Here is a 9,102-nt window from a genome sequence, read left to right on the forward strand (position 1 = left end):
CAGGACTGTCTCCCCACACCCCTGCCCCAGCGCCTCACGCTGTCCCCTCTGGCCCCAGCTGCTGCTCATTGCCTGCCCAATAAGCCCCGCCCAGCTGCCCCTGGAGATGAGCAGTGTTTATAGGCAACTCCTGTGTGGGGACCAGGTGGGGCCTGGGAAGGAGTCTCCGTGGAAACCTGGCCACCCGGGGCCTTCCTGTGTCTGCAGCACCTAGCAACCACCGAGGCCACATGGTCCTCTAGGGGGACGTGGCCACGCTCCCACACGCTCTCCTCTGGCAGCCGCGGCCAGTCTCCTGGAGGTAAACTCAGCCCGGCTCAGGAATCCTTCAAAGACACCAGGGTTGGGACGGCTTCCCTCTAGCCGAGCACTTCTTGCTTGCAGATAACCTCAGACCAGGGAGGGACGGTCCTAGGATGCTGGACTCCTCAGTGGCCGAGGCAATGACCCGACTCACCCTGAAGCTCTTGGAGAAGGTAAGGCTGGGGGCAATCATGTTTCCAACAACTTATCGAAGAAGCACAGATTTAAAAGGTACGTCATGAGCCCTGTCAGTGACCTCCTGCTTCCAAGGCAAAACACGGTCTCCTGCTTTTCAGCCTTATGATGAAGGACTGTCGTTTCCCTTTTTTTTGGTTTTCTCTGCATATGCAGAACCAACTAGGTTCTTCTGGCAGCTTCTCAGCCAGGAGGCTGGATGCACCCACGACCCAGAGCATTTTCAGGGCCCACAGAACTCCCCCACAGAGCCTTCCAGCTTCAGTGCTTGGAGAAGAGAGGCCCTGGCTGGTGCGGGATCCACTCGCCTGGGACCCATCCCGACAGCCCTCTTCCTGTCCCCCACGCACCAGCCCGGTGCTTCCTTCTGGGTGGCCCAAGGCCAATGTGGACGGACCGGCAGGGGTCCTCCCAGGAGAGGTTCAGACTGTGCTGCTCAGCCCAGGGCTCAAGAAGACGGGGTGGTCAGGGACATGGAGCTGGCCTGGGTCAGACTCTGCAGAAAGTTGCTTGGAAGGGGCCGTTCATACTAGCGCACCTGCCCTGAGATTTCAAGGTGGAACTCATGTGCCCCGAATGGAAAGTGTGACGCCACCGTCCCTAAGAGAGGATGGACGACCCTTGCCACCTCCCCGCTCCCCAACTCTATCCCAGTTCCCTCCTCTGGGACACTGGTCCCTTCAGGCCCCCTGGGGCAGGTGCTCCTTCCTCGACCCAGACCCACCCACTCACTCTCTCTGTCCTTCTCGGCACAGAAGCTGGAGCAAGAGCGTGAGGCTGTGGAAGGGGATTCTGAGGACCCCTTGCTCCTAGCTGGTAAGAGCCCAGGCTGCTGGAAGCTGCCCGGGCACGAGACTTCCTCCTGGCTCCTTCCCTCCTCCTGATCCCAACAAAACTGTCCTGCTTCTCCTCCCTTGTGTGCAGGGTTGAAAGGGCATCTTCTCACACACACACACACACACTGTGCTCTGTCAGTCACACCTTCACGAAAACCCGAGAGGGGATACATTCATCGTTCCCGTCCTGCAGGTAAGAGAAGGGAGTCCAGAGAGGTCTGATTGTCTGCCCTTAGTTGCCCAGCTCAGAAGTGGCCACTGGATTCGAATCCTGTTCTAGGGCGGCGGGTTCGCGGGGTTCAACCTGTCATGTGAGCACACACGAACTAGAAGAGAGGACTGCTCTCCAGGTAGCAGTGTCCAGGTTCAGGGACGTCCTGATAAGGTGTGAGGCAGGTGTAGGAGGACACTCCCTGTTCCTTGTTACGGGGAAGAGCGCCTTTAGCAGTGGGAGCTCCAGGAGACGTGTGAGGGCAGCAGGCAGAGCCCAGGGCTCAAACCCAGACAGGGAACTCCAAACCAGGCCACCGGGCCACCAGGCAAGAGCAGAACCACTAAGTGTGGGCCAGGGCAGTGGGGACCACCCCCCTCCCAGAGGACAGGCTGCTCTGGGCACCCTCAGGCCTGGGCTTGGGGAATGGGTGTGCTGTGCCAGAGGAGGGAAGGCCAGACCCTGTCTAGAGTCACCTCTCGAGATGGGACCCCTCACTTGGGAAGCCGCAGAGGGCATACCTGAGGCTCAGGGGTCCGGACCAGCCCCCAGGCTGCCTGGGGCCCCCAGATGGCTGCCGGTGGCAAGAGGCCAGGCTCACAGTCCAGTCGTACTCAGGACCAAGCCCCGTCAGGACCTTGTCCCTCTCTCCAGCATCCAGCAGAGTCCGAGGAAAGGCTCCCTGCTGCAGGGCAGTGTGGTGCTTGGCCCTGCGTGGGGACCCGCCTGGTGTGACTGCAGCCCCTCAGAAATAAGATGATCCTTCCACGCAGGAAATGAGGACAGGCCGGACGTGGCCCTGCTGGATGCTCTGAGGAGGAGGCGAGCGCTTCTGCGGAGACTCTGGGTAGGCCGCCTGTCCCCTGCTGCGTGGACAGGATCACGACCAGACCAGAGGCACACGGGAGGGCTTTCTGGACCCAGCGCGGGTCCCCTGCCGGCCTTGACTGGAGGGGCACTGGGGATGGACAGGAGCAGTTGGGACACTACATCCCGGGAGAGAAGGTCAAGGCCTGCATGCAGATTTTCTGTTGTCAGGTTCCAGCAGGGGCAGAGCTGAAAATCCCTGCTTTGGTCACACGGTGGTTTCCAAGGGCGAAATGCTGGGCAAAGGGCCCCATTCCTACACAAAGTGGGATTTCAAGGTGGCCAAAGGCTTCGTCCAAACTAAACCAGGGAATGGCCGCGTGAAGCGGTGAATCAGGTCCAAATGTGTAGTCACGATCGAATGCCAGAAAGAGAATGTACTCTGTGGGCTGGACAGAAAGACCGACCAGAAACCAGTCAGTTATTCGGTAAACTTAAGAAGTTCTAAGCTCCCTCCCCTCCCCGCCACGTAAGACGGAGGGCTGTTCCTATGTGTGGCCCCACGAGGAGCCTGGGGCCTGAGTGGGCCAGGAGGACGCCACGCCTGCAGCCCTGAGGCCCCTCCCGCCTGAGGACCACAGTCCAGGGGTTGGGGCCGCAGTGCCGTGCGGGGCTGCCCTGGGTGGCCGTGCCCACCCCTCCTGGCTGTGGCCGTCCCTCCCTGGGCGCAGCAGTTCTGCCTTGCGGTTGCAGGAACAGCGTCTCCTAGAGGCCTCCCAGGCCCAAGGCCGGAGCGGGATGACCAGAGGAGGAGCCCGTGGGTCCGCACTGCCCCCAGAGGTGCCCCCTGTGGGCATCTACTCCCTGCCCCCGCCAGCCCTGGAGCCGCCACAGATTATCCAATGCCCAGTAAGTGTTCAAGGGCCGATGGCAGAAGCGATGAGGGAGGGTGTGGTGCCCAAAGAGACTGTCATCTAAGCAGAGAGTGGGGGTCCTCGTGGTCTCAAGGCTCACCTCCGTGGCAGCGTGTGAAGGCTCCCCAAGAGGGTCAGTCCCCTTGGAACCAACAGGGGCTGCATTTCCCACGTCCCGGACACTGGACAGGGAGCTCGGTGGTTCCTCTCTGTGGTCCTCACAGGTGCTATGGAAACCGGCTTCAGGGGGCATGGGGGTCTTATCCCTCATTACAGAGGAGAGCCTGGGGTCCCCATCTGGGCTCCTGACTCTCAGGTCCTAGCCTTTACACGAGAGACAGAAGTATTCAGCATTAGGTGGGCCCTGCATTGGGGGAGGAAGTATGTCGACTCTTTCTCAAAATTTCTTAATAACCAGGGGAACCCTAAGACCCTGCTCCCAAAGGCAGACTTTGAAAAGGTGAAAGACTGCAGGTTTGAGAGCCCCACACCCCGGGTCAGCACTCCGGTGGCAAGCCGTGGAACGCAACCCTGACTTTCTTAAGCAGAAGAGAATACGTCTGAGGGCAGGCGAGTGCAGGCAGGGACAGAAGCCCAGGTCGGGGCTCCTCCAGGCCGAGGAGGTGGGCAGGACCACGTTGCAAAGGTTCTGGACCAGCTGGCTGGGGAGACGGTTAGCTCCGACAGACCAGGCCTGTGACCTGGAGGGTGTTTGTTCTTTGGAAGAAGACGCGGCGGCACACGGCACAGAGTGGGAAGGGGCAACACCAGATCGGGGACGGATCTGGGCTAACCGAGCTCCCAGAGCCCCCGTTGCCCCTGGGCTGTGTCCAGGCTCCAGATATCCCGTTCCCAGCGTGGGCCTTTGGATCTTCCAACGCTGGAACCTCCTTCTAGGAAGGGTGGGAATGGTGGGGGTTGGGGCATGAGGTCCCCCTCATTCCCAAACACGTTCACTGAACTCCCAGCAAGCCACGGGGGCCCAGTTCTGCGTGCGTCTTTCCATCCACCCCAGGGACAGCAAAAGAGCAAGTAGGGCCTTTGGTTGGGACTGTGAATTTCCTTGATGCTGGACTCGGAGACCCTGAGGCAGGGTGTCCCCCAAGCCAGGGCAGCTGTAGCTTCAGCCGTCTACGCAGCAGATAGCAACGTGCGGCTCTGGGCCGAAGCTCCCCTGCCTCTGACTCTGTGCGACCTGTCCGCTGAGGGTGGTCTTACACTTGGAACTGTGGGGGAGGGGCGCCCGGGCGGCTCGCCCTCTCTCTGTGGCTCTCCCTCTGCTCGTGCTCGCTCTCTCTCTCAAGTAAGTGAAATTTTCTGAAAAATGGGGGGGGGGGAGGAATCGAAGAAGAACGGCTTGTAAAGCATAAAAATGATGTGAAACGTGCATCTCAGTGCCCGCAGTGACGTGTCACCAGCCCCGGCCCGCCTGCGGTGGCCGCTCTGGAGCCCCACGGGCCGAGAGAAGCCATGGCTGCCCAGGCCAGAGGGCCCACAGAGCCACAACCATTCCCTGCTGGCCCTCTGCAGAGGCTTATGCCATCGCTTCTGGGAACTGGGAGAGAGGACAAGGTCCGGGCCTTGTTCACCCAGAAGGGGAGTGAGATGGAAAGTCTTCGGAGTCTGACCGACACCGGCCATGGGTGCTTCTCCCTGGAGGGAAGCTACAGGTTATTTTCACGACCTGCTCCTGGGAACAGAATCAGTGAAACCAGACATCAGCTTCCTCTCCTGAAGACAGGGCATGTGGGAAACGTGACACATACTGTGTTGGGGCACCTGGGGGCTCCGTCGGTTCAGACGACGCGTGATTTTCGGCTCAGGTCATGATCTTGGGGTGGTGGGATCGAGCCCCACATTAGGCGTTGGGTTCCGCACTGGGCGTGGAGCCTGCTGATGACTCCCCCACCCGCCGCCACCCACGCGCACGCATGGGCTCGCTCTCTCTCTTAAGAAACACACTGTGTGGTAGCGTACTGGGGCTCCCATAAAAAACCACCACAGACCGGGCAGCTTAAGCAACAAATTTATTTTCTCACATTTCTGGAGGTGGAAGCCCAAGATCGGGGTGCCGACCGGTCTGCGTCCGGCGTGAGTGCTCCTCCCACCGTGCACACGGCTGGCCCTCCCTGTGCTCGCGCGGCCGACAGAGGAAGCTCTCCGGCCTTCCCTTTTTATGGGGCCACCAGCCCCATGGGATCAGGATGTCACCCTAATGACCTCACTAGACCTTTATAGCCTCTTCACAGGCCTGATCTCCAAATACAGTCACGCTGGAGGTTAGAGCTTCAACATACGAATTCTGGGGGAGGACACAGACCTTCGTAAGAGATCATGTCCTAGGTGATACGCAGACTCAGATAGCTATCTGCTCAGCAACCTGTTCGATGCGTAGGGTTAACCGTTTCAAGTTCCTCTTGGGTGGATGGAAAGACGGCGGAGTGGGTGGGGGCACACTGTAGGTCGCAGTCTCCCGGGGCGCCTTCAGGGAGCTAATCATCTGGCTCTTTGTAGGGCCCCGAGCCTCCTGCCACCGTCATTCAACAGCTGCCCCAGCAGCCCCTCATCGCACAGACCCCCCCTCTCCAGGCCTTCCCCACTCAAAGATCAGGAAGTATTAAGGAAGGTAAGTCTTCCATATTAATACTGCGATGGGTTTGTAAAATTCTCTAAAGAAACAAAAAATATTTTGTAGACAGGATAGTCTTGAGGGTCAGCACTTGGCTACTTAGTCAAAGCTACGTAGTAGCAACATGAAATGATTTTAACTTTAAGAAACCCCGATAGGGATCTGGGAGGGAAGCAAACAAGAGCTGGGATTCGAGAGAACTGGGCCCAGCCCAACCAGCTGTAAAAACCTCGGCTAAATTGCTTCTCCTTTTCCATGAGTTTTGTTTTGTTTTGCTTTGTTGGGTGGCAGAGGGAGAGAGGGAATCTGAAGTGGGCTCCCCGGGAGCGCAGAGCCCAATGCCCGACACCCGTGCTGCCCTGCGGCCCGATCACATGTCCCTGAGGTCATGACCGGAGCCACGGAGCAGCCCACGTGCCCCTTCAGTGAGTTCTAGAAACTTGAGATCTAGAACCGCCGCACGGAGAGGGCAGGGAAAACCGCACAAATTCGAAGCGCGCACTTGGGCGTGAGCGGACGCGTGTGCACGTCCGTGGCCCCAGCGCGGCAGGCAGTGAGCGCGTGTCCCTCCAAGCCCTGCTCCCCAGGACGAATGGCGCTGGGCGCGGGAGCGCAGCGGAGTGTAGACTCCTCGGGTCCGTGTTCTCAGTCCTGTGCTCGCGACGGCCACCAGCTTCCATCGTTCCCGTGGGCCCCCCGCGGCTCAGCCAGGGCCCCAGCCCCTGCCTCCCCTGACACACTTCAGCACACACCAGTGGTTCCAGATGCCCGCGCGCCTGGACCTGGGCTCTCAGCAGCTGGAGACCGACGCCCACGCGCCTCCATGGGGGTAGAGGGGGCGGAGACGGAATCGGGGTGAAAAGTGACATCTTTAGTACGTGTCCGTCTGTGTCCGTACGTGTCCGTCTCTGTCCGTCTGTATCCGTCTGTGTCCGTACGTGTCCGTCCGTGTCCGTACGTGTCCGTCCGTGTCCGTACGTGTCCGTCCGTGTCCGTACGTGTCCGTCTGTGTCCGTACGTGTCCGTACGTGTCCGTCTGTGTCCGTACGTGTCCGTACGTGTCCGTCCGTGTCCGTCTGTGTCCGTACGTGTCCGTCTCTGTCCGTCTGTATCCGTCTGTGTCCGTACGTGTCCGTCTGTGTCCGTACGTGTCCGTCTCTGTCCGTCTGTATCCGTCTGTGTCCGTACGTGTCCGTCTGTGTCCGTACGTGTCCGTACGTGTCCGTCCGTGTCCGTACGTGTCCGTCTGTGTCCGTACGTGTCCGTCTGTGTCCGTCCGTGTCCGTACGTGTCCGTCTGTGTCCGTACGTGTCCGTACGTGTCCGTCTGTGTCCGTACGTGTCCGTCTGTGTCCGTACGTGTCCTTCTGTGTCCGTACATGTCTTGCTGTTCCACGTAGCATCAAGTCCTCACCCCATGCCTTACCCCCGACGAGCTCCAAAGGTGAGCAGGAGATCCGAAGCAGCGGACCCGCCACGGAGCTTGTGTGCACACCAGGCAGTGTCCGAGGCCACATCCCTCCACCACGCCTGCTGCCCCGTGACTCCGTCCGGACCCGGCCGACCCGCCACTCTCTTCCCTCCCCTCACCCCTCCGACCATCAGCGGGCATTAGGCTGTTCTCTGTACTTATAGGTCTGACTCTGCTTATTGTTCATTTATTCATTTTTCCCGTTCATTGGGCTTTAACATGAAGATGAATGCGTGGGGTCCGGAGCCCCCTCTCTGCAGTGGTGGGAGGAGCTTGCAACACCCTCGCCCCCCACCTCCCACCCGGCCACTGCTGCTCTTCACTTTCATTTCTATTTTTTTTTAAGATTTTATTTATTTATTTAACAGAGATCACAGGTAGGCAGAGAGGCAGGCGGGGGGGGGGGGAAGCAGGCTCCCCGCTGAGCAGAGAGCCCAATGCGGGGCTCGATCCCAGGACCCTGAGACCATGAACTGAGCCGAAGGCAGATGCTCAACCCACTGAGCCACCCAGGCACCCCTCATTTCTAATTTTTAAAAAGAGTTTATTTATTTATTTGACAGAGAGAGAGAGAGACAGCGAGAGAGGGAACACAAGCAGGGGAGTGGGAGAGGGAGAAGCAGGCTCCCGCTGACCAGGGAGCCCCATGAGGGGCTCGATCCCAGGACCCTGGGATCGTGACCCGAGCTGAAGGCAGAGGCTTAACGACCCCACAGGTGCCCCACTTTTTCTCGTTCAGAACAACTTCCCAAACTAGACACCAGAAATCACCCCTGACAACCTACTCACCCTTTTTTGTATTCAGACCACTCTCTGGAATCATCTTCTGTCATCTTGAAATAAATCCTTTCCACATTCCTTGACAACAGACTCTTGAAGCTCCTCAGTGTTTGTTTTCTGGCAAATGTTTTTATTTCCCCTTTTTAAAAAAATACCAGTTTTGCTGGATATTCAGATCTAAACTGATAGTCATTTTCTCTCACCACTTCCTGAGGGCCCTTGTGATAATGTTGGGTCTACTCAGGTAATCCAGGATAATCTCCCCACCTCAGGATTCTTTTTCAAAAATTAATTAATTTTAAAAACTGTGGTAGGGGCACCTGGGTGACGCTGTCAGTTAAGCGTCCGACTCCTGGCTTCAGCTCAGGTTGCGACTTCAGGGTCATGAGATCGAGCCCCACGTTGGGTTCTTTGCTCAGTGGGGAGTCTTCTTGGGATTTTCCTTCTCTCTTCCCTTCCCCCACCCCCAGTGCATGTGTGCTCTCTCCAACCCCCTCAAGTGAATACATAAATCTTTAAAAAATTGTGGTAAAAACTCATAAAATTTTCCATCTTAAACACGTTTAAGTCGTGTTAACTGGGCCCACATTGTTGAGCGATAGATCTTCAGAACTTTCCATCTTGCATCCAGGTCCCCTCCTACCAGCCCCCAGCACACACTCCTACTCTGTCTTGGAATTGGATGACTCTAAGCACCTCAGAGGAGAGGAATCCTATAGTATTTGTCCCTCTGTCACTGGCTTATTTCGTGTGGAATAACGAACGTCTTCAAGTTTCATCGTGTGGTGGCAGGTGGCAGACTTTCCTGCCTTTTTAAGGCTGAACAGTTCTCCGTGGTATGCCTAGACCATGGTCTTTTATCCCTTCATTTGTTGATGGACATTGGGTTGTTTGCATCGAAAGTTCTTTTTTTTTTTTTTTTTTTAAGATCCTATCTATTTATTTGAGAGAGAGTAG

General features: G+C 57.7%; 1 protein-coding gene across 1 annotated transcript; it reads left to right on the forward strand.

Annotated features, from left to right (window-relative positions):
• The first annotated feature begins 337 nt into the window (after nt 1–337).
• On the forward strand, nt 338–7,509 carry C6H21orf58 (chromosome 6 C21orf58 homolog). The gene is made up of 6 exons (XM_044251356.1): nt 338–476; nt 1,254–1,314; nt 2,319–2,392; nt 3,106–3,261; nt 5,781–5,892; nt 7,295–7,509. The coding sequence occupies exons 1-6, from the start codon at nt 417–419 to the stop codon at nt 7,507–7,509; spliced, it is 678 nt and encodes a 225-aa protein (XP_044107291.1). The 5' UTR covers nt 338–416.
• Nucleotides 7,510–9,102: the final 1,593 nt, after the last annotated feature.

The sequence above is a fragment of the Neovison vison genome, chromosome 6 (assembly GCF_020171115.1).
Source record: "Neovison vison isolate M4711 chromosome 6, ASM_NN_V1, whole genome shotgun sequence".
Classification (NCBI taxonomy): domain Eukaryota; kingdom Metazoa; phylum Chordata; class Mammalia; order Carnivora; family Mustelidae; genus Neogale; species Neogale vison.

Bases quoted from the DNA above. Each gene is read 5' to 3' on its own strand.
- C6H21orf58 (XM_044251356.1), top strand. From the start codon at position 417: ATGCTGGACTCCTCAGTGGCCGAGGCAATGACCCGACTCACCCTGAAG. The intron at 477-1,253 runs GTAAGGCTGGGG...TTCTCGGCACAG, and splicing joins CCCTGAAGCTCTTGGAGAAG to AAGCTGGAGCAAGAGCGTGA. The intron at 3,262-5,780 runs GTAAGTGTTCAA...GGCTCTTTGTAG, and splicing joins CACAGATTATCCAATGCCCA to GGCCCCGAGCCTCCTGCCAC.